At 39.3% G+C, this 25,703-nt stretch overlaps 1 protein-coding gene and 1 long non-coding RNA gene across 5 annotated transcripts in view; one reads left to right on the top strand and one right to left on the bottom strand.

The window, feature by feature from the left end:
* LOC128355807 (uncharacterized) overlaps positions 1–21,514 on the top strand; it is a 30,288-nt gene extending 8,774 nt beyond the window's left edge. The window contains exons 2-3 of the long non-coding RNA XR_008321143.1: positions 12,182–12,233; positions 21,474–21,514. This is a non-coding gene — a long non-coding RNA (uncharacterized LOC128355807). The remainder of the gene's footprint in view (positions 1–12,181; positions 12,234–21,473) is intronic.
* The window catches only part of phkb (phosphorylase kinase, beta), a 102,914-nt gene that overhangs the window by 66,598 nt on the left and 10,613 nt on the right, over positions 1–25,703 (bottom strand). For all 4 annotated transcript variants that reach the window (XM_053316132.1, XM_053316141.1, XM_053316158.1 and 1 more), the window contains 6 exons: positions 17,987–18,125; positions 14,200–14,299; positions 10,054–10,161; positions 9,137–9,217; positions 5,886–6,001; positions 76–139 (listed from right to left, as the gene is read on the bottom strand). In XM_053316132.1, coding sequence (XP_053172107.1) covers positions 76–139; positions 5,886–6,001; positions 9,137–9,217; positions 10,054–10,161; positions 14,200–14,299; positions 17,987–18,125 — 608 coding nt within the window. The remainder of the gene's footprint in view (positions 1–75; positions 140–5,885; positions 6,002–9,136; positions 9,218–10,053; positions 10,162–14,199; positions 14,300–17,986; positions 18,126–25,703) is intronic.

Consider the following 25,703-nt stretch of genomic DNA (forward strand, 5'->3'; position numbering starts at 1 on the left):
GACAAATACACGTGCGTCTGGGGACTCGCACAAGTGGAGAGAGAAAATGTGATTTGGGTAAATTATACAACGTACCTGGTTTCCAAACAGGTTAAATCCATTGATGGCCTCCAGAGCAGCTTTAGCCAGGCCAACGGAGCTGCAAAGATATGAAACACTGAGCATCAGACATCAGACAAACATGCAATAAGCAGATTTCACTGAAATTGACGCACAGTAGAAAGGGAGTAACAACAAATGTGGTCCTGAGATGAAGGTGGCGATAGGAATCATGAGCATCTTTCAATTGTCAGAAGCTAGATAAAAAAACGTACAAAACTGAAGCATTGAGAATCACACTTGAATTTTAAATGGCTATCTGTTGGGATTCAATAATGCTGAAGGCTCCTGAGAGTGTGGTCTACTGTAGATAATGGATCTCTTTAAAAAAAAAAAAAAAAAAAACTTCTAGTGAATTTCACACTGGCTGGCTACTGTGATTGCAATGCAGACTAAATGTGAATCAATTTCACTGTCATTTTGTTTCCCTTTCTACCCTGCCAAGACTTCCCTAGAAAAGAAGAGGAGGAGGAGGGGAGGGTGTGGGGGAATGAGGGGTGGAAATTGAAAGTAACTCTGCGATGACTGGCAATAGATCTGCTGACATAACAAAATGTGGCCAATACCATTAGTGAAGCCTGAATTTATGCTTAAAATACAGAGGATGGCTGGCTAATACAACATTGAGCTGGAATGGAGCCGTGTTGAAAGCAGTTCTGTATAACAATCACACACACACGCACACACACGCACACACACACACACACACACACACACACACACACACACACACACACACACACACACACACGAGCAAGAACAGCCAGTGATGTTCAGCAAGGCTGTCAGCACCTCACACAGAGATAGAGGAGATATAAAGCTTTGTGGGATAACATGAGGTTAAAACAGAGACACAGGAAGCGGGGCTAAAACAGTGTGATGATGATGAAATAGTTCCAGCTGACAAAAATAAAAAAAAATAAAGATCCGAATGATGAAAATATTACAGTATAGTGCAAACAATATTTTTCTTTCCTACCAGTGAATGTGTTTACACAAAGTGGTTCATATTCCAGTTGAGGTAATATTGGGTTGATTGCTTCATATGTGTCTTTAACTTTTAGTGTGCTTGGGTTAACAAAGTAAATTGTTAACCCAAAACACAAGTCAACAAGTTTAAGGTAATCTATAGATATATGGCCAGTGCATTCTTATACTATGACACTGGGACACTAGAGCCTGACCGATATATCAGTCAGCTGATACTATCAGCCGATATTGACCTGTCACAGATATATCGGTATTGGCATATATATTTTGTCCGATACTGTATGTGCCGATTATTTTATTTAGGCCACATTTAATGTATATTGAATCCTTTTTCTTAATACAAGTTTAATATATACGTACATGTTTTTTTGTTATATGTTTTTTTGTTATTTAGTTAGTTATAGTTATTTATAATTAGAAAATTCCCAGTGAAATTACTCTTTCAGTGCACTGATGTCATTTTATTCAATAAAGTTTACTGTTAAATGGTAAAATATCATGGCTTTATTACATATCTTTGTCACAAGTGATCATTGTAAAAAAAAAAAAAGGATGTTTATGTATATATTGTTTACATATATATATAATTATCAGGTGGTATATTGATATCGGAAGGTTTTGCTCCTCAATATCGGTATCTGCGTTGGCCCCAAAAATCCAGTATGGGTCAGGTCCTAGTGGACACCTCTAATGACACTTTTGTGTACTTTTGATTGTTACCACTCTTTCATGTCTGTACAGTAGCTAAATATAAAGCTATTTAGCTTAGCTTAGCATAAGAGGTAAACAAGGTGAAACAACAAGCTAGTCTCTGTTCAAAGGTAACAAATTCTGCCTACAGGACCTCTAAAGCTCATTAATGAACACACTGTATCTCATTACAGCACCCAGCTAAGAATATGCCACACACGACGCCCTGTAACAGAGCAACTTGTTTTACTTGGGTATTCAGTGTGGGTTAAACAAACAAGATAAAACATGTTCATTAGTGAGCTTTGGAGGTGCTGAAAAGAGGATTTTGTTAGCTTAAACAGAGCCAAGCTAACTGTTTTCCCCCTGTTTATAGTCTTTGTGCTAAGCTAACCAGCTTAGCTGATTAATTGGCTTGAGCTTTGTATTCACTGTGCAATATATGAGAGTTGTATCACTCCTCTCATCTGACTCTCTGCAAGAAAACCCATTTCCCAGAAGGTCAAAGTATTCATTTAATTATAATTAAGTAAAGTCATAATGCTACAACGATGTTGTAGACAATATGAACTCCCAACTTTGTGGCGCTTTAGGATGACTTGGAACTCTGACTGGTATTAATGCTCAACATCAGTGACCTCGCTAATGCTCTTGTAGCTCAATAAGATCAAATCCCTGAAGCCAGATTCCAAAATCCTACCAAGACGAGTTGAAGCTGTTATTGCAGCATATTAATGCTCATTTTTACAGAATGAGATCTTCACAAAGAGCATGTGGGTGTAATGTTCTAATTTCCACATACTTCTGGCCATGTAGGCAAAGACATTCAGACTCTGATGATACCAATATTCGCTGTTGTAAAATAACTATCACGACCTATGCTTCTGTTTGCTTTTCATTATTTATAAAAAGAATCACATTTAACTCATAACAGCTTGAGATATTTCAAGACCAGATATGCCACCTTAAATCAAGCAGCTCATGTCTAGTCATTTGACTCAATATGATGATGATAAACATGAGGCAGAAGCAAAAAAAATGAATCATTTGATTTGATATGGACAAATGAACACTCTGCCAAAATGAACACAACCTTTCCTGTTCATTTCCACTGAGCTTCTATTTTTTCCCTGCCCACTGGCACTCTGGGAGCAGAAATGACTACTCAATTTGATCATTTACACAGATCTTGTTTACATGGAACCGTTTTGAATCTGCCCCTGCCACAGTTCTCTATTTGCATACAGCATGTTAATTGGTGTTGCGTAACCACACATGTATAATGCTGGCTGGCTAATTGTGGAAATCCACACTATGGCCGGGAGCGGAGGAAATGCAAGAAACACGGGACACACTTCCTCTTGACTGCATTGATTTGATTTTTTTTTATGATTATCAATTATATTGGCGTTTTGAAACTACAAACTTTACAAGCATACATGTAACAACTACATGCGATAGGGCAGCCAGCAGTATTAATGTTGGTGTTTGTACTAGTCTATTGAATTTTTTATCTTTTCTTGAGGATATCTTGGCAAGCTGCTGCCAATAGCATTGGACTGCTGGAGAAAGAAAGAAAAAAAACATGTTTCCCAGAGATAAGCAATGGCAGAAATTGAGGATCTTTATCGAGACACTGAGGGAGGAGAGCGAGGCCAGGTTGACCTTGGATGATAAATCAGTTTGGTGAATGTAACAATGAGTCAACCGCAATCGGAGTTCATTATGAACATGTGGTCCAAAATCTGTTTAATCATAACAGTTAGTTAGTGTTGGTCCACCGCATATTTCCTTCATACATGTTATTAGTTCATTGACAGATGTTATTTAGTTGCTAGCTTTTGCTGATTTGACATTTCCATCGCTGAATATGCCACACTGACATTAAATCAATTTCTTCTCATAATAAATGCTTTTTATGATTTTTTTTCTAATTGAAGGCCACATTTCCCAAGATCTCTGCTGCTTAATTTTGCAAAAAGGTTATTTCTACTTGCCCCTCTCATACTTGCTGTGCCCTTATTTGATTAAAGCAGGAAGATGATTCATAAGAGGCTACAGTACATGCATTTGAAATATATTAGAAAAGTGTCACCATGATAAACCATGGTGTATATATTTATTTATTTGAGCTTTATTTAACTATGTGGTCTCTTGAAATCAATGCTTCTTTTTCTTTTTCTTCTCAGTCAGAACAACAACAGAACCAGAGCGATAAAGAAAAGAGGGAAGAGAAACACAAGCAATACACCTCTAAACATCACAATAACTGCACTCATTCATTTGAGCCCTTTAAATGTCAGTGACCTATTTTTTCAAAAAAAACTTTTAATGTGACTAGTGATAGTAATTGGGCAAGATACTTAACCCCCAATTGCTCCTTATGGCTGTGCCATCGGTGTATGAATGTAAAAGTTAATGTTAGATCGTCCTGATGAGCAGGTTGGCACCCTGCGTGGTAGCTCCTGCCATCAGTGTACGAATGTGTGTGAATGTGAATGTGACATATAGTGTAAAAGCGCTTTGAGAGGTAACAAAGGCTAGAAAAACTCTATAAAAGTACAGTCCATTTACCATTCAATCTCATTTTATGAGCTGTGCATGCTCTGTACAATCCCTCTGAAGCAAGAAGTTATGACAAATATGATGTCTGCTTGGCAGCTGTGTAAAAAGTTAACTGGATTCATACTTTATGAAGGTGAAGATGCTGTATTTTCCTGGAAAGTGCTTTACTAAACTATAAAAGTCTTAAAGTGTCTTGAATAATGTGTACGTAATGTGAAGTAAATATGAGTAATCATTTAATGGAAGTGCAGTAATAAATTGCTGGATTACACCTTTAAATGTATTTAAAAATAAAAGATGCTGTTTTATAGGGATCATTTGGAAACACCCACCAGTTAGAAGACCAAATAACTGCTGATAAAAGGACGTAGGGTGTTTAACAATTATTTATAAGTCTTATAATCATTTTAGAGCAGACATTCAAGAAAATGACTTCATGCTGTTATCATCAGTAATTACAGAAATACACATATTTAGTGCTGTACAGTTCAATGCTCTGCTGTTGTAAATGTAACTGCCTGACGTCAATAACAATGTAAACAAACACAGCCAGCGCTGAGCCCTCTCTGTAGAGGCCCTTCAACAGAAGCCCTGCTGAAAATGGCAAAGCAGAGTGGAAAGTACAAATATGTCATCAATCATAACAGCTTTCAGCCAGAGGAGGACAACACTATCACAGCATCCATCTCACGCTTTTTTCATACATTCTGTGGCTTTTCTATTTGTCCCTTTATCTTCATCTCGCATCATTCCCTCCTTCAACTCCCCTACTTCACTTCCATTACTGTAAATCTTGCTTCCTTCCCTCCATTCATCTTGTTCTAATCATCATTCAGTCATACTGCTTTCCTAAAAAAACATTATGTGGAAGTGGTCTTGAAGAATCATTAAGATACTGTATGGTCCCCTCATCATCTAAGTAAGGTTTCAAATGTCTATACAGTGGATTTTCTTGATTTTATTACATAAGACATCCCTGACTCTTACAAATCCTGATATATACACTTGCATCACTGACTATACTGACTGTACTTAAGGATACATTTCATAACTGGCTGCTCTCTTGTTGCTTTTGGTCCTGACTGTTTATCTCGCTTTTTATGTCTTTCTGCCTCTTGGTATCACACACCTACACACTCTCTGCACTGGTGTGGGAAACAGAATCTGAAAAAAACAGTTAAACTTAAAGCATCACAGTGATGCTTCCCCTTGAGGAAAATGAAACGTATCTCAGTCAAACACTGCCAGTAGTTTTTCTGTCATGCATTGACATCAGTTTACACTGGTGGATGGTAAACTACACTGATACAGCTGGCAACTGCAATACGGAGAATATGACTTAAGTGTAGTGGATGTTGTAGATATGCACCACTATGACTAATACGCAAGGAAAAAGGGTGAAATCAGCAAAGTGGTTCTTTATGGAGACTGGATATCAGCATTGAGCAGTTTCATTTGGTATCAGCTTTTAAATACACATATCATTCATTATTACGCTCATGTTTGCACAATTTTTGCGTGTTGCAGAGCTTTCGACTGACCTGGAATGCAGCTCTGTGCTGCCGTTGTTGTATTTGCTGCCTCTCTCCCACATGCCGAAGTCAGGCACCCTGTAGGCTCTCTCCACACAGAACACCAAGTTCTGGATGAAGGAAACCTGCACAAAGAGAACACACATCAAACACAGGAAGGCATGGGACACTGGGAATAGATGCAACACAGACACCTAGCACACAAACATGGCACACATACAGATTCACATGCGTAAACTAGAGCTGCAGGTACTTTTTTTTCTCAATTCATCTTAACATTTCCACACATAACACCCACACATAATTTAAGTTGCAGTTACAAAGCCTCACACACACGTACACTCAAATATACGGTAATGAGTGACCTTTGATATTGATCTGGGGTGAGGTGTGTAATCTACCTCTCATTATAAAGGTGAGTAAAGTAGACTAGAAAAGCTGATTCCTCATCAATGCTCAAGGTTAAACACGCCCCGCAGCAACACACAAGGTGTAATTAAATAGTAAAGAGTGGCAGCATGTGAAGCTATACTGTACAGTACCTGCATTGCTTTTACACACATCACAACATCCATTTATAGCGAAAAATGTAATTATCAGTGCATCGCCCTTTCATCGCTGACTCTGAGAACTCATCAGTAGTGTCCTTGATTTCACTACCAACCAAACGGTGGACTCACGCTTTCAAACTAGTAATTAGCAGAGTTAGAGAATTTCTCATATCTATCATCTAGTCTGTACCGGCTTTGGAGAAAGACAGTGTGTCTGAGAGACATGTCAAAATCAATAGGCACATCTAGAAAAACCTAAAAGGGGAGAGACATAAAATGTGGCATGACTTAAAGGCCTTCAATCATTAAAAAGTCCTGAAAGTAGTAGAGCACGCACGTGGGTGTGTGCGCGTGTATGTGTGCTTGACTGATGGGAGATTTAATCTAAAATGACAAAGCTGGGGAGAGAAGGAGAGAAAGAGAGAGATGGAGAGAAGCAGATAGAACCTGTGTAGGATTTAAATAGGCCAGAATGCGAAGGAGGGCAGGGAAAGAGGGAGCGAAGAGAAGGCTGAGCAAGAAGGGAGAAAAGGTGTTTGCCGGGTCTGTTATTTGGGGTTTTTATGAGCGGAGTGATTAACGAGGAGAACTTTTTAGTATCTTAATGGTATCTTAATGAATGTTACTGCCCAGCGGCCAAACGAGCCTCTCTGTCTCTCCGCTGCTCGATGACCGTCCCTGCCAGGTCTGCTTTTTATTTATTTATTTTTTTTGGGGGGGGGGCGAGGCGTGTATGAACACATTTGCAGAGGCAGACTACCGCTGCATTTACTCATGTGCCAGCAGTCAAAAAAATACACACACCCGTGATACGTGGGAAAAAAACAACACACACACATACACACACACACACACAAAGGCTAATGAGACGCTCCATTTCATGCTGCATGAAACTGAAAATGGCATCTGGGAGGAGGTCGATAGTGCATCTTCTCAGAGGACACGCGGCAACCTTTCTATACCACTTTGAGAAAAGGAAAAAAAAAAAAAGAAAAAGTACTGCAATGCAGCTTCTAGCTCAGTCACGTAAAAAACGCCAACGGATATCACAAGCAGCAACAGCTAACAACAAAGTAATAAACAATACCGTCATAATTTGATTGGTAAACACATTTCAAACAGTGTTCAGTGAGAGCACAAATCAAAAGGCCTCTTGCTCACTGGAGTTAATGTATGTTAATACAAGGATGATGGTGGTGGTGGTGGTGGTGGTGGTAGGGGTGGGAGGAGTGTTAAGACTGCTTCAGCATCAATTACACCACCTCATAAGCAGTTTATAAACATGCAAATTAATGCAGTACTGCCATCATATAAACAAGTTACATTGTCAATTTGTTTGCTATCAGGAGTGAGAAATGGGAGAAAAATGAGTGGTTATTAGGAGTGTTTTCTGTAAACAAAGTGAAGACTGCACGCTTTTAATTGGTTAGTGGCATAATGTTTTACCATGTCCTTACTTTCCTAAAGAAAAAGCCCAATCTAGTAAACAAATGGATTCCTTCACCGGCGGCACAAAACTCCAGCGCTCGGTGGCGGTAAGTAAATCTGTGAATGAGCAGACTATAAAAACTAACAGAATTAATGTTCATCCTGCTCCTGAGGGCCGCACAATAAACAGTGCAGTGTGTAAACTTAACAGCCACGTTGCTTTGTTGTTTTATTAAGGGTTGTACATAAGGAGAGACAAAAAAACACTGTAGGGAAGATACCATTCAAAGCAACAGTGTTTTCTTTAAAAAAAAAAAAAAAGAAAAAAAAAGACAAAGCCAAATAAGACGCTTCGCCTTAGAATCCCATGAGGACATTTAAGCCTACACAATGAAATCATCGAAATGTTTCCCTGCTGAAAGTCAATTGAGTGGCTCAGCAAAAACAGAAATGTGAGCCGAGCTATAAAAGTGAGATATTGTCCCTTGATCCTGTTGGCGGTAAGATACCTGTAGGGGATTTAGGGTTCATCTAAGTGGTTTTAGTAAACCTTTAGGTCTTACTTGATAGATCCAGTTGGATTTTCACGAGCTAGCGCCACATGATCTCAGATTTATGTATCCTGTTAGCTTTAATTTGTTCAAAAATAAATGTTTTCACAACAAGAATTTTCATGAACGTACACACAGACTCACAGGGGACAGTTTAGACATGCTTCAAGAGATTTAACTGTCGGCTATGATGATGTATATACATTGTAGAATGACAGTATTCAAAGATGTATTCCTTCGAGTCATGTAGAGAGCAAGATGAGAAGCGAGGGGATCATCAACGTTTTTATAATTCAACAGGGGGAAATTAGCAAGCTGTGAATGTCTGTATGTCTTTACTGAAGTTCAACTACATTACAGCTAAGTTACAAGCATGGATAAAAAAAGAAAAAAACACCTGAAGTGTCAAAAGTTATGTGAGTGGTCATTTTATATGGATTTCAAATGGCTCTGCATGTATGTATTTTGAAATATATACAGCAAAATCAATATAGACAATAAGGGAAAAGCAGAAAGCTCCAGGGGCACATGAGGGAGTGTTTTTTTTTTTTTTTTGTTCGATATAAAATGATTTTTAAAAGTTGCTTCATAATAGTCTGTAACCTAAGATAGAAACTAATTGCTGGTAGTAAAGTGGTGAGAAAATATCAGGCCAATAAACGGGAGGGGGTGTGAATCCCCCGTGTCCAGAATCGATCCCTTTTGGCAGTCGTTTTGGCGTCTTGTTTACCTCATCAGTGTTGTAAATGATCTGCAGACCAGAGCAGATCATCTCCACCAGGTAGAGCAGAAACAGAGAAACAGCATCGATCTGCAGCAATGACAGAGAGCGGGAGAAAGTAGATGAGATACCATTAACAAAAATTACTGTCATTTGTGCACTGTGTGATATTTCCAAATTCATCAATACAGCTCCCTTTGATACTTTGCATTGTGTAGAGACTGAGACATAAGCTTTATATTAGCTACTAGGCCTTTAGCGTTGGACCTGGTATCATCAATAACACAATTTACTTCATGGTTGACGTTGGAAAAGAACTAACACTGAAGGAATAAATGGATACACGCAAGTATTTAACATATTTACAGCTTTGATGATTTTCGAGTTTTCCTTTGTCACGGCCAAGTAACCTTGTGATTTTATTTGATTTTCTATCTATCTTGCTTTGAAATATCGGCCTCCCTTCACTACAATTGTAGTCTCCAGTCAAACGTTACACACCAAATTGACCTTTGTCAATACCATTGACAGAAGCACAAGTCGTTTTAGTGCCAATTTAATGCATATCCACCTTTGCGGACAAGTCAATTTTCCAACCGTACATGCATGGAGAGCGGTTGGAGGTATTTTTTTATGGGCATTTTTCCGTGACACTCAAAACAAAACCTCTCACTAAGAGATCGATTGACTCATTTGTTAATGCTGATGTTCATTCATCCTTAGCAAAGTCCTGACCACAGCCAGAAAAACATAATACAATTTCTATCACTTTTAATGAAATCTCTGGACCATATTACACTGGGGTGGACAGTTAGAAATATCCAAAACACACACACACATTTTGCATGAATTAAATATAAAAATGTAGTTTTATTCCTTCATTTAATGTTTGGTTCGTTTCTGAGATTGCGTGCTTGCTGGCTGACCTGCAGGTGGTTGTATTCTCCGTAGCCGTGGACCTCGTCACCGGTGTCCACATTGAACACTGAGTGCAGACACTTGGCGGGGTTGGGATCCTGTTTAAACTGCTCCACCTGGTACAAGGACACACAGAGATTCAGTAAAAGATGAAAGAGAGATGGAAGCAGAGACAGAGAGACAGAAGGCCATCGGCTCCAGAAATACATTTCATCATGAAAAGATAGATTTCACCACAGCTGCAGCCATGAATACGTTAGAAATCTCAAACACTTAATAGGATCCCTGTGTAATAAGTAAATGGGTGAACTTTCTTAACCTCTGCTTATGTATTTTATTCTCCAATGAATGCATTGTTACAGTATGTTGGATACAAGGCTAACCAACCCATATCTTTTTGTTAACACCTCACTCATCAACACCCCACCTGACACTTCAACTCCATTCAGCGCCAACACTTCAATGGACTCTCCAACTTCTTTCATTGCTTAAAAGAATCTGCCACTTAAATTGATTTCCATTAATCTATTCCATCTGTTTAAACTGCCACTTCAACTCCTTTCAGTGATTTCACAGCCACTGACACTTCAGTATAAGCATAGCACTCGTATCTCAAACGCCACTTCAACTTCTTTCAGTGCCTAAACCTTAGCCAAAACCTCAACCTCAATTGTATTAAAACAAATGCTTCAATACATTTCAAATGCTTCAAAACCTTCAACTTTTATTCCACTGCAATCCTTCCTCAAAAGTGGCACATACTGTATATATTTTCTTCAGTCATTTCAAGTCCATGCTAACTTTTATTGGTGCCTCTAATGAAGAAATATATCTGCTAATTGTGACATTGATGCCATATTCAATTCCCTAAGATTCTGGACTGTATGAATCCAGAAAAGCCCGAGTGATATCAGTGTAGAAGGGTCAAATTTAGGGCAAAAAATATATATAAAAAAAGGCTTGTACAACACATTAGTTGAGTTTTGTGCTCAGTGGTTTGTTGGTGGCTTTGTGTTTGCCGCATTGACTCCACTACACACCGAATCACAGCTGTGCCGCCAGCCCCGTCGCGCAGAGTTATAAATAATTGGCCCTTTGTCCCATTTCTACCTCGTTTATTTCTCTTCTCTCCACCTCTCTCGCGGCCCTCTCCATCATCAAGCACCCCCCCCCCCTTGCTGTTTCCATTTTTCTTTTTCTACCTCTCTACACTTCTCCCTCCTTTCCCCCCCCAGTACTTTCTGTTATTCACTCTCCCTCTTACTCTCCATGTCTTTATCTCTTTCCTCAAATTACCCCCTTTTTTCCCTCATTTTTTCTTTCCTCTGACACACTTCTGTTGCCCACCTTTCTGTCTCTCTTTTCTCACTCTCTCTCCTAGTCAGGTCATAGTGGAGACCCGCTGTCCCACTTTCACTTGAAACTGCTCCACTTCTTGTCATCCTACAGTGGCTAATACATGTGTGCGTGTGAGTGAGTGATTGTGGGAGTTGCTGAGGGAGAGAAAGAGAGTAAGGGAGCTACCTCTGTCAGCAGCTAACAATAGGTACTGCTGTTTATGTTTCTATAAAACCTACTTTTATGTAGAGGTCTCTCTGAACCTCGCTCCGGTGTCAAGTGGCTATACTCTCGGGGTATTCTGAGAAGCCCCAGATCCTGCTTGTTGTTTCCAGTGCTGCAATGCGCCAATATGAGCTTCAAAAGAGCAAAAATACTTCAGTACCTGCTGCTACGTGCAGTTATTTTACATTTATCGCCAACACTAAACTCTTATAGTTCATCAAACCAATCAGTTGCTAGCCTATTCATTGTTATTCTTCGCGGCAAAGGAAATACGTTTGATTTTCCAACACTGGGGATGGAGCATGATGTACAGCAGTACTGTAGGTGAGCAGACTGATAACTAAAAACAAGACATCAATATACACTTTTACACTGAACATCTGCATTAATTGATTTTTTGGGCCACTTGGGGGTAGTGTAACAAGCTGTAAACACAACATTGACATTTTATCACCCTATAAAATCAGTGGCTTATTTGCACATGGAGCAGCAGGAGAGGAACATTAGCATTCATTTGAAGTTGTGTTTGTGTCCATCTTATGAATGTAAATCCAATATTCACTCTCCTTTCAGCTTTGGTTTGGTGTCCAGCAACTACTGAGGGAAATATCTGAATCTTCAGCTAGTAAATACTTCACCTTCTCAACATCTAGTCGTTATATTTGTCAGTGTGCTGTTTGGTGTTGGGTAGGTAGTGTATGGTGTCTTTTTAGCTGTTTTTTACCTGAAACAACCCCCTGCTGAGACCAAACGCAACGTGATGAGAGCAGTGAAAGTGAACCAGAAGAGTAAAGTCGAGGGTTATAAATCTAAGGCAAGCTAATGAGTTAGAATAAACTAAAACGGAGCTGTTGTCACCGCAAGCAACATCTTTCAGAGTCTCAGGAACCCCAAGGTACTTGAAATTATGATTAAACAGCAAAGATGTGTAGACACTGCAAAAGTTAGAAAATCTCCCAGCGAGAAGGTGATAGTTCATTTACATTTGAAAAAGCTGTAGAAACTTTACTTGTATTAGGCATTTCAGTTAGAATAAACTGTGTTGAACTTGTTACCTCCAGGGGTGTTACATTATGTTTAGTTCATAGCCTTCATGCTACCTGGCTCGTCATTTTCTATCAGCCTGTCTAGCAACCCTGTCTTTTAAATATCTAGTAGTCTATTTCTTACTTGCATTAGCAAATATATGTTTTGAGAGGCGCTGTCTGGATAATGCTTTCATCTGCATCAAAAGCATACAGTATAATTGTTACTTTTCCCTCAAGTATCTGCTCTCTTCAGCAAAAATGTGTATAATATTTCTATGGCAAAGCTGCATTAGTACCCTCAGGGGCCCCTGGGTACTGAAACTCAAGTCCCCCAAACAACTTTTATTTTATTCCAACGCAGATAACGCAGCTGTCAGGTAGAAACCTTATAACGCCGTATTTTGTTTTGGACATACTAGATTTCCAACAGTGACCATAATTATCGACATCAAGGGAATGGGTCAAGTTTTGTGTAATTTTTCTGTGGAGCCTGACAAAAAATGAATAAATAAATAAATCATCCATCATTTAGGGCCCCCCTTTCTGCTCAAGGGCCCCTGAGCACTTGTCCAGATTGCCCCTATAGTAGATTTGGCCATGTTCTATGGTTATGTTTAGGAAACTCAAAACACTGGGTTAAGGTCTGGGAAAATCAACACAAGTTGAGTTTGTCCAAAAATAATGAATCTTTCACATAACCCTGATCTGACATATGGTTTTGGCAGCCTAAAAAACACAACCTGTGGCTCTACACTGTAGCCATATGTTTACCAGCTATTTAACTAATAAACAAACCTTGTCCTTGGTTTCTTATACTGTACCAGGCAGTAGACAGACATCGGAGCCTAGCTGCTGAGTTTGCCCTGTGATATTTGCCCAGCGGTGTCCCCGTGTCACGTCTCCATTAAAAACACCATGTTCTCTGTAAGTGTTGGAGACGGGGCCGTAACGAACGCTGCTCTGTGTAATTAACTGTGTAAACGCAGCTTTGTAATTAAGACGTAGAAAAGTTCTCCCCTAAATTAGGTTGTCAAGGTCAAGGCAAAAATGAAACAGGACGGCTTTTCACACTGCACACATGCAGGTGCACGGTGACACGGGCAGGCTGGTCTATTAAAAGATGGAGTACATGTGGGACAGTCAAAAAAAAAAAGAAGGGGAGAGGACGTATCTGGATCTGCTATCAGTGCATAAAATTGTGTGTTTTTCATTCAAGGCCTACTCACACGCATGCATCAGATTTCCGGCAGAAGTGGCGTAAAATTCCCTCTCTGGGAGCAAAAGTCTTTGGCAATTAACAGATTGCCGGTTATTAAGCCCTCAGGACTAAAGCAACTGGGTCCTATTGTCACTTGTCATCATATGAAAGGGGAACCAGATGTGTCCAGTGCTCCAGATTCGAGAAGCTTTGATGAATAGCAGCTCAGGAGTACACCTTTGATCTGTAATACACTGTGTAATTGCTGTGTGCTTTTATGCAAACACCCAGGGTGAAAGCGGGCGGGAGATGTGTGTAGAGGGGGGTGGGGGTGGGGGTGGGGGGGGCACTGACTGAAAACTCACCTTATCAGACTGTCTCATGTAGCAGTAGAGAATCCCCCTCATGCATTTGATAGCTGAGTGCTCCAGCTCATGGGTACGCCCCATATTGTCATCAATGCGCCTGCACAGAGAGAGAGAACATGTGGGACGGACAAACAATTAATGTATGATGAAGATTGGGTGATTTTACAAGATAATTCTTCATTGTTGGGACTTATTGTTGTAGTTTTGGAGGAACAAAAGTGAGCACCCAAATGTTGCTAATCCTGTAATAATTCATTGATTATTCCACAGGAAAACTGCATGCACACACAGATAAAGCAAGTATATAAGAAGGTCAGAGGTAAAGCAGGAAGTCAGTCTGTAAACTGAGGTGGATCCATCCATCCATCCATGTATCCATCCATGTATCCATCCATCCATCCATCCATCCATCCATCCATCCATCCATCCATCCATCCATCCATTGTGAAGTTCATGCTTATTATAAGTGTATTGTTATTGTCTAGCTGCTGTGGGCTGTAGCTTCCACTTGGAAAATGTAATAAAAAAATTGATCACAAGAAAACAAACTTCTATAATCATTTGAGTTCATTTTAATATCCTTGTGTAGTAAAATATCAGACAAAAATCTATAAAATTAAGGACCATGTTGTAATAAAATATCATTTCAGTTAGGGCAATTAGGACAATTTTTCATTACTGATTAATCAAATATCAGAGAAATGTGAAAAATGTTGATCATCATTCCCCCAAGAATTGACTAATTGTTGCAGCTCTAATTATCATTAGAGTCAGTGCACCATGAGAGTCAATTCAAGCCAAACTTAATGCTGCAAACTTATGCTTCACAATATATATATATATATATATATATATACAAAAGCACTAAAACTTTTAATACCAGAAAAAATAACATCCTCACACCAGCTTAGCTTCTGACAGCACAGGTCTAATGTGAAAGCTGTCAATTGAAATACGATGTGGACCAAACAGCCCCACCAAGACCATTTGGAGAAGTGATTGATTTAAGGTCACATGATTTAAGGTCCGGTTGCAGTCTTGACTAATAATGCTTGTGCACACATTATTTCTTTTTAGGATATTTCTGTCCACCAGACAAAAAAACTATTAAGTGCTGAATGACTGGAATTTGCTTTAGAATGTCCTCTCAGCCTACAGCACACTGTCAGTAATTCTCCAAAGATTAGTGTGTCCAGTTTAATAGAATCAATTTGTGCAATAATAAATATGCAACTTTTTACTTTTTACTGCAATGTGAATCTAGTCTGTTTTTATTTCTCACTGATCACAAAATGTCTGAGAAATCCATTTCCAGGCTTTACAATTAGGGGTAATTGTGGCAATAATTCACTTGGGTACATTCAAGCATTTAAGGCCTGACCAGAGTAGCTGCTGTGTACAGTCCTTAAGAGAGAGAGGTGTGTGTGTGTGTGTGTGTGTGTGTGTGTGGGGGGGGGGGTTGTAAGATACCACTCAGAAGTCAATCAATTACGGTTGCAGTGACTACAGTGGCAGTCAGCACAGTCCCAGCAGGGCTGGCAGATTTCAGATGCACACGACAAAGGTCATGTTAATAATGACTTTGGGTATTGACGGGGGAGAGCTGAGCCGCTGAGCTGAAACTTGTTTAAATTTCAGTGGTACACGGTGCATTAATCACACTGTCTTTTAGACGTGACCCTCCACTTCAAAACCAGTTGCAGTTAGAGGACAAAACCGGCAGCTTTTCATCTCTGGACACCCTGTTTCCAAGTATGGAGCCCTCATTACTTGACTACAAGTACTATACATGTAATATGCATGATGCACAAGATGATCCAGGCTGCAGTGACGTAAACTGTAATTACAACTAATCAAGCAAATATAAATGGGGTCATAAAGATTAGACAGCTACAAGAAATTATTAGAAACTCCTCTTACTAGTGGAAGCAGATGACTGACCTCCCATTTATTTATAACTAAATTAATTAAACCATGTAAAGAGTAAAAAGTGAGTGGGCAAAGGTGGGAATAGGTGTTTGTGGCTAATTCAACTGTTTAGTCACCAATTCTCTCTCTCTCTCTCTCTCTCTCTCTCTCATTCACACACTCTCTCACTCACACACACACTCACACTCACACACACACACAGTAGCTGGGTGAGAAGTAAGTAATGGCACTAGCCAAGCCTGTCAGATGAGAATCATCTTAATTAAATCCCAGTGACAATTCTAATAGGAGGCAGCCATGACTGATGACAGGGATCTGCCGCTGGTCACATCACTGCAGTACACTCTATTTTTACCCTTCTCCTTCCCTCTGTCTTCCCCCTTCCATCTCATTTTTTTTCACTCAGTCTTTCTCTCCATCTCCCATTACTTCTTCTTCTTCTCAGTTATCGCCCCATTCCCTTGATCTCACCCACTACTCACTTCACTATCTAACTCTCTCATCCTATCTTCTCCTTCAGTCTTTCTTTCTTCCAAGTCTCTGTCTTCCTCTCTTTTTTAGCCACATCTTTCTCTCTCTCTCTCTCTCTCTCTCTCTCTCTCTCTCTCTCTCTCTCTTTTGTCCTCATCCTCTCTCTCTGTCTCTCGCTCTCTCTTTGGTCTATTACAAGCTCATTTTGTGGAAGTGTTCTTTTCCCTAGAAACTAATCGCTGAGAAATGCCAGCATCAAGAGCAGGGACAGTTGATAAAAGGAGTTTGGGGACTACAGATGGTTCTAAATGAATTTTTCGAAGTGTTCTCCTTGGAGCAATGATCCCGGTGAGTTTAAAAACAAAAGCTTCAAATCACAGAGACAGATTGACGATCAGGGTCAGTGAGCATAAAACAGAAGAGAACAAGAACGAAACAGTAAGTCAGAGAAGAAGTGACACGGGAGTGCAGAAAACTATTTGGACCAAAACTTTCTTGGACTGTTCTACACATAATTCTCTAAAAAAGCACAAAAGGCTATTAATCCATCCATTTTAGTGTGTTTTTTACAACGTGTTTACTGTGGTGATATAGGCCTACATTCAAGTCCATTTTTTACAGTGTTCATCTTAGTTTAATGGGTTAGGTTAGAAAGAGTAAAATGGTAAAAATACTTACTAAAGTAGAATAATAGAATATAAATAAAAAATCAAGTAAACTACAACATTTTAACAGAAGTGTAGTAGTGAATCAGTGTGAAAATGACCGACAGAAAGGCTAGTTAAATGCTCTAAAGTGAAGAAGTAAGTTTTAACTTTCTTTTAAAAATATTTACACTGTGTCTCAGATTATATACTTCAGTCAGTACCGTTCTGCTTAATATACTGTGTACACTATGTACTTGTCTAGTGTGCAAATTTCAACAGGCTAGTGTTGTCTCAAATCAAACATGGCTGTTGAGTACTTACCGGAAATGACCATGAGCTAGTTAGCTAACTAGCGTTAGCAAGCTAGCGTTAGCAAGCTAGCTTCTGTACTTGCATTTAATGCTCGAAGTGCATTAAGTGCATTTCTTATAAAGAAAAAAAGAAAAAAGAAAAAAATTTAAGTCTTCTAAAACCTGTTGGAGATAGTGTTTCTGAACATTTAGTGTGCACTGCTATTTCAGCATCATTGAACGACAAGAGCACTTCATTCAACAGTCAGCCAAGCAAGAAGGCTAAATTCCAATTAACCTGCGATAATTAACACAAATGAAGTGTCAGACATCACAGTCACATGTACAATCAATTCTGCACAAATGAAAAAGATCCTGAAATGGTTATCAGGATGTGTGTGTGTGTGTGTGTGTGTGTGTGTGTGTGTGTGTGTGTGGTGTACTAACCGGTAGGCCAAGGCCAGGGCCCAGACACCAGCAGCACAATACAGGCAGTCCCGGACTTTGGCGTCCTTGCAGGTGGAGCATGTCTTGACTGGAAAAAGCCCTGTGGTGGGACTCTGGTAGTACAGAATGGTTTCCTTGACTGGGAAGAGAGAGAGAGGAAAAACAGAGACAGAGGAAGTGGCGGTGACGCAACAGTATTTTGGCATAACTGGTGAGTCTAGAAACATTTGAACAGGGCATGAGGCAGACTGGGACACATTTAGAAAACAATTAAAAAGTTGTCACTCTCAAATTTAAAGCCCTGCTTCTCTAGTAATAAACGGTACATAATTCACAGTTAAACGCCTATGGATACTTAGGAGCTTAACTTAAAGTGAATGGAAATAGGTCACCCAACAACTTAAGCAGCACTTATAGTAATTTTCATATTATCTTACATGATTATTAGCTGCACATAATATGCTGTACTGAAAAAAATGTATGCCTTGTAAGGTTGCTTATAATCCCATGAGATGGCAGGACAATTCAGTTCAGTTCATATAATACAACTTAATGCGTCTCCATTATTACCCTCCCTTGAACTTATTATTTACTTGGATGCCCATACTCAGTTAGTCATATCAGGGTATGCCTCTATGCACACAATAATGCATTTTCACTGTAATCGTGCTGGTATATAAGCAGCAAAACTAAAAACTCCCTTTAATATACCACTTGATACTGTACAACACAAGAACATAGTTTAATAGATCAATCAGGGGAAATGAAAATGAAATATGTCCTGACAGTTCTGATGGACCACAGGACCCCTGATGGTGGCTGTTGTAATATTTCAAATGAGTTAAGAGTAGCTATTAACTCTGAATCAGTGTGTAATATCTTAGCAGTCTGGTGTGTAAAAAAAGTACAGAGGGTAAATCACTTTTCAATCATACTTCTACGCTAAATTATTATTGGATGCATACAGTACACAACAGGTGTTTTGGGGGATTGTGTACATGTATGTCTGTCAGCCGACTAAAGTCACATAGGTAAAAAAGCAACTCATGACCTCAGTTAGTCTCTATTTACTCCTACACAGAAGTGATGCAATTTCTAAAGCAGCATCAGTCCACACACAGCTACATCACTCTCTACCAGATGCTTTTTTGATCGACTTTTGATCCTGATGAGGTCCTCATGTACGAGAGCGACAACGAACCCATTTCATTTTGCTGGGTATAAAAGTGATGACATAGCAAATCAGAGGAGGAGTCATGCAGCTTTTGACTACCAGCGTGTATTTTCTCTGTTTCTGGCCTTGTTTTTCTACTCTGCTCTGTATTTATGAAGAGATGAAATGTAATACATATCCAGCTCCTCAGGCAGAGTTACAGCTTTCTTCAACTGCTGGCACTGCCTGACCTGTGACCTTCCTCACACTGTGGCAGCTGTTGCCACTCGTCCTTTTCTCATGTGCATATTCAGGTTCAAATTAAATCTAATCTAATCAAACAATTCAATTTAGAAGAAGGTTAGGCAAAGAAATTAGGCAGACAAATTTTCTTCTTTGATGAAAAGAAGCAAAAGTTAATCGTATAAAGCTGCTTGGAAGAGAGCTCTTTCAGTTTATGTTTTGTGTGAGAAGGGGGAACAGATGGAGGCATCTTCAAGTCAAGTGTGAACACATGACATTGAAAGTGTGAATAGCAGCAGCAGTTTTAGTGAGGAAAATCAACAATTCCTGATGGAATATCACTTGGACTTATGGTGCCATTGTTTGGCTCTGAAACACTAACTGGCTGTTAAAGAAATGCTAAAGAAGAAGACTCAGTCACTGTGTATGTCGGTGTGGTGGCTTTTCTTTGCAAAAGAGTTGTGCAAGCTGATGTGTACATACTCACTATACTTAGATGATTAGCTAAGACTCACATGAGATACTGACTGATCATTTTTTAATTTTATTTTTTGTCCCTATATAACGTATTTCTTAAAAACTCCAATTCAATATGGTGAATTTATGTATTTTTCGAGAAAGTCCTTCAACTGGAGAATCAATCAGTTTACACATATAAACACATACTGTATATACCTAAAGTATCTCTGAGCACTGCACCCACTCTAGCTCAGAGAGTATTCTGTTGCTGACTTTGACCTCTGACTTCTTCCTTTTAGAGATTTTACCATTCTCACATATATGTAAAAAAGCTACAAAATACAAGACTGTGTGACCTGCCATGTTTCTTGACAGTAGAAATGCTGAAATCACCCAAGGAAACTTCCTCTTGTGTTGGATGTTTGTAACTCAGACTTTAACAGTAACACTTCTTGTCACTTGAAAGTTGCCTGGAGTAAAAACTACACATGCCAATCCCTTATTCATGTGAAATAACACTGATATTTGACTTATACTTGTGTAAATATTAGTTGCAGAATGTATTTACTCTCCAAAGCTTTTGAATAATTTAGCTGTAATCATTTAAATATTTTATTTGCCCACTTTCTCCTCTCCTTTTATTTCTATGAGTCATTGTAAAAAATTAAAAAAAGTACTGAATGTCTAACACTTTCATGAATTTCATTGTTAACAATTGTAAAAAAAAAATAAAATAGAGGGATCACAGCATACTGATTTGGTGTGTTTATGTGTTTGTTTTAACACTATTTACCAAGACCAAACTTTTTATTCTCCTTATCTTTTTTTCAATGTAACACTTAGAAATCAGATTTTAAATGTCTTTTTATTTTACCATGTGTTGCTTTTATATCCTGATGCATTTTATGTTTTATGTAAATCACTTTGAATTGCCTTGTTGTTGAAATGTGCTATTGCCTTGCCTTGTCAAATCTAGCCAATAATAACTGAGATATGGACTTCAAAGTTTTGAATTCAAATCCAAGTTAATATTTACTAGGATGTAAGGGAACTACAGCAAAATAATAGTCTGAATCCCTATTGTACAGCACCAGCATCAAGTATTATAAAGGGGAAAGTACCAAGCTCTGTTAATCATAGTGGTGTCACCACAGTCACCAAAGTGGAAAGCACTACAGTAGGTAATAACCAAGGTCATTTCTTTAGAAAGGAGGGAGACATTTTTCAGCTGGGGAGGGCGTGACTGTGAAAGTCTTACTGCACTAAATGGACACGCGAAGATAAACTAAGATGGTCCAAGTTCACCAAAGTTCATGCTCAGCATTAGTTACTGAGGACAGAACAACGGATGAAAGCTCTTAATGCGAACAGACCGTGGCCCTCCAATAATATATGCTGAAATATTACACACTCAAACAGAAGGCCTCCGGGAAAGTGATTTATCGGTTTCACACATACACATCCTCAAACGAGCATGCGCGCACACGCATGCACGCATACACATACACCGTCTCCTGCAGAGGTCCCCTCACTGATGACTAATCTGTCTGGAGGGATCACTTCATTTTTCATCAGCACATTATGCCAGAGCAAATGAAGGGGACATCCATTCTGCACTGTCGTTTGTTACAGAGCAAAAGGGAGACGGAGAGGAGGAGAACGACAGAAAGAGGGACGGAAGAAAGGAGACATCGGTGAGAGGAAGAGGGATGGAGAGGATGTGAGAGAGGAAGAGGGGGGAAAAAAACTGAAAGTGTGTATGTGACTAAAAGCAGTGAAAGTAATGGGAAATGTCTATCTGTGTTTGTGTGTGTGTGTATTGGTGATCTGGAGATGACAGTTGCACTAGCAGTGAGTTAACAAGGTAGATGAGGGAATTAGACAGAATATTAATAAAGCTCTAATGCAGTCCACCTCCAAGTATCATGAAAATTAAGTTTAGACTCACATGCGCACACATAATTACACATTTGGCTTATTACTCGTCTCAGGACATTGTACTGACTCACACTGCATAGTCTCATTTGTAAAGATGAACCCTGATGAAAACAAACACGCTCGGATGAAGGATTTACTCATTTTAGTGCCCTTGTAAGAACACACAGTTTCAACATAGAGTAAATGATGACATACGGTGCACACACAGAGAGGCAGAGCAATCCCCTCCTGGTTCGTCTGGACCGCTTTCATATGTTAACCAGTAATAGGACAGTGCCTGTGGGTACAGGCTAATTTTGACTGCAGCAACATTAACGGTATAATGTGAAAGGCGGTAAGATTTATTGCTCATCACGCTCACCAGAAACCACTGCATCACACGCTAGTGCTGGTCTGTCCCCTTAACCACAAATACATGAAGAATGTGTGGTCATTAAATTAATTCACCTGTTCTAGAAAGCCCAATGTGTCACAAAGGTGATACACAAAAACGTAGGACCCTGTGTGCTTCATTCGTCAAAGAGGTCAACTGAACTTTTATGGTTTTTTTTGGAACATGCCAGGAGATGTATGTTTATAAAATACATTTAAGCATAATGAATAAATCGCATTATCTGATGTCAGGGTGAAGTAGAACAGGCCTTGAAGGAGAACACAATCCTCAAGTGTAGAAGGTACATGTGGGTTCATAGGTCTCACAAAGCTATTATTTGAAATATCAGCAGTCCTTTTAGAGTAACTACAGAAGTGCACAAAAATATACACAGTAGAAATATAATGTAGCCTTGGGAAAGATGAATATGTTATCCAATATTTCATTTTCTCAGACAGACTATTTATCATCTCCAGTAACTCTAGTTAGTGCGATTGTCATTTATTTCTCTTAAGCTCACAGGTTAAGATCTTTATCTATAATGTGTCAACTCAAAAATTGTATTTCACAAAAAAGAAAAAAAAAAAAGAAAAACAGTATAAAATCTGCTGATGGGCTATGATACCCCTCATTTGGAGTTATAAAGGACTCACAGTTTCATCTTCAGGAAGTCATCATTAGACGCAGAACATAAATGATGAGAGTGTTGAATGTTGTTCACTCTCAGACTGAAAGTTTCTCTGGATGCAAATCAACTGTTGTTGGGAGTTTTCTGTGTAGCCATCCATCAAGTTAATGTGCCACTAAATCAGAAGCTAATGTCTCAGACGCACACAGTCTGCCTTTTTACAATGGGCCATTTCACTGCACCGACAGGGTGGAGAAAATGAGAGAAGATGATGACAAAGAGGGAAAAAAATCACACAGAGATAGATTGAAATGAGAACAAAATAAGAGAGGAAAGACAGAAAGAGAAAGATGATATCTGTGAAGTCTCAAGGCAGCTTTTGAGGGGAGCATGGAAACACACAAGCCGTGATATTTATTGTGCACATCGGTCTAAATAATAAATTGTCTACTCCTGCTGATGCTGTCATTATGTTTCCTGCAATATAACATCTGTGACATGACTTACTGTTGAATAAAAAACAAACACTGCCAAAACCCCACCTGATCTGAACTAAAAAAATGCAGACCAAGCATTCATTTTGAAATATAGTTCAGTGTTGTTTTTATAAAGGAGTAGTTTGTCATTTGCTTTTTTTTAGAATGAGGTAAGAGCACAAGATTAATAGTGATACTAATGCAGGGGCTAGAGATGATGTTTGGTGTAGCTTTAAAACTGAAGGCAGGAGGAAGCTAGCTTGACTTTGACTGAAGTTTCAAACCCTTCACTTGTCTATTGCAATTTACTCCCTCTACTACCACAAATTATGATTTTTACAACTTGTAAACTGAGCAAAATTGACTTTAGAAAGAGCTGGGTGAGCTAGCTGCTCTCAGATTTTATGCTACGCTAAGCTAACCTAACCACGTCCCAACTCCAGCTACATACTTAATGCACAAACATGAGATTGATATTCATCTTCTCATTTCACTCTTGAATAAGCCTGTATTCCAAAATGTAAAAATCCTGCCTTAAGCACTGTTCAGTTTTAGTGTAAAAAAGTAGTAAAACTACTATGTTTAATAAAATTGGCAAAGACACTGCTTTTAATGTAGGTACAGATAAAAAGTAATGGTGAAAAATAGCCATTTGCTTAAGTTTGTCATAAAATGACATTGTGATGAGGAGGATGATGGAAATGTATCTTAAACTCAGCTGTCATTGTCAACCTTCATCAAGTGCCAAGTAACGACATGCACATGGCTGCTAATTCAGCCCTTTCCCTGTTAGCAGCAACATGTGACTTCTCCAATGACGACATCCACCCCTCTATGTTAAAGCACAGGGACCTGCTGTACAATTGGATTTCATGCTGATGTTGCTGCATCTGCCATCTGTGTGTGTGTGTGTGTGTGTGTGTGTGTGTGTGTGTGTGTGTGTGTGTTTTATGTGACCACCGTGACAGGCTATGTTCAAGTGCCATTTTTAATGTTACTGAGCATTTTGGTGCCAGTGTACTGATGCTGCTCTGTCTGCCATCTGTGTGTGTGTGTGTGTGTGTGTGTGTGTGTGTGTGTGTGTGTGTGTGTGTGTGAGTAAATATGTGACCGCCCTGCCAGGCTATTCAATGCTGTTAATGTTCATCTTGGTGCCTGTAACATCATCTCTGAAGGTGTATAAAGTTTGCATGATTAAACTGTGGTGCACCTGATTGTCTCTGTGCCAACCCACAATGTAATTTCTGCCTATGCATGTTTCCTAGCACACGTTTAAACCACTACATGACTAAAAAGTTACTTCTTAGTCATTTATAGACGCTACAATTTTTTAATATATCTTACCATACGGGGAGTGTTGCAACTTTTCCAATGTAACTTTTATTTTTTTAATTAATTAAAAACTAATATTGCAAATTATTTTTGTTGTTTAAGGTATCTGTCACTGAAACATGACATAAACTGGATTGGACTGGCTAAACACAAAAGAATGAAGCGAGAGAGTGAGAGAAGTTGAAGAAAAAGAGTGAACGGAAAGAATTAAAAACAAAGTAAAGGAAAACAGCAGCTCAGATAAACAAATGTTTTTTGCAACAAGCTCATAATGACTCCATTCCTTAATCGGTGTGAGCCAGATGCCGAAGCAATAGTGCCTTCTGCCTCCGGTATTATCAGGAAGCAGGCTGAGTCAATGGAGTGTGGCCACATTGCCACATAAATAAGAAACCATAGAGAGGCGAGGGAGTGAAATAGGAGGAGAGGAAAAGACAAAGAGAGATGATGGAGTGATGAACTATGGGAGATGGAGGTAAACTTCTCCCTGGTATTCTTTTTCTTGATAACGGTAAAAACAAGTCTCTTATCACAATGACAGCGTGAGCTTAATACCACTGCCTTTGACTGAGCTGGATGCAGCTTTGCAACAAAACAACAAAGAAAGAGAAAGGAGGAAAATGTAACTGGTTTGATTTGTCACTGTCACCCAAACCTCGCCCCTCTCCATCCCGTTTCCTCGCCGAAACTGAAAGAAAGCAGGTATATTGGCAGGCAGGTCTGGGTGCCGGTGATAACAATGTTGGCTTTGTTCCCTGCTAGAATTGGACAAGCGCTTCCAGCCGCCACCCAACACAACAATTAAGCAAGCCCAATGTTCAACACTGCGCTTTCGACATAGTGTAATCTGGCGGAGGCTTTTCTCCGTAAATCTATAAGGTTTGAACACAGCTGATGCTGGAGGCAGCGCTGCATTCCCTGATAGCAGCAAATCAGTTCCAACTGAGAGCTACACCTGTTGCTCGCTAAACTCTGTTTATTGTCTTCTGTCATTTTCTAAATGCACACGCACACATGCAGCCAAATGAATACCCACCAACTACACACCGAGGGCGTATAACACACACACACACTTGGCTTGCAGAGGGACGGACACACACACACACACACACACA

This window comes from Scomber japonicus, chromosome 1 (genome assembly GCF_027409825.1).
Source record: "Scomber japonicus isolate fScoJap1 chromosome 1, fScoJap1.pri, whole genome shotgun sequence".
Classification (NCBI taxonomy): Eukaryota; Metazoa; Chordata; class Actinopteri; order Scombriformes; family Scombridae; genus Scomber; species Scomber japonicus.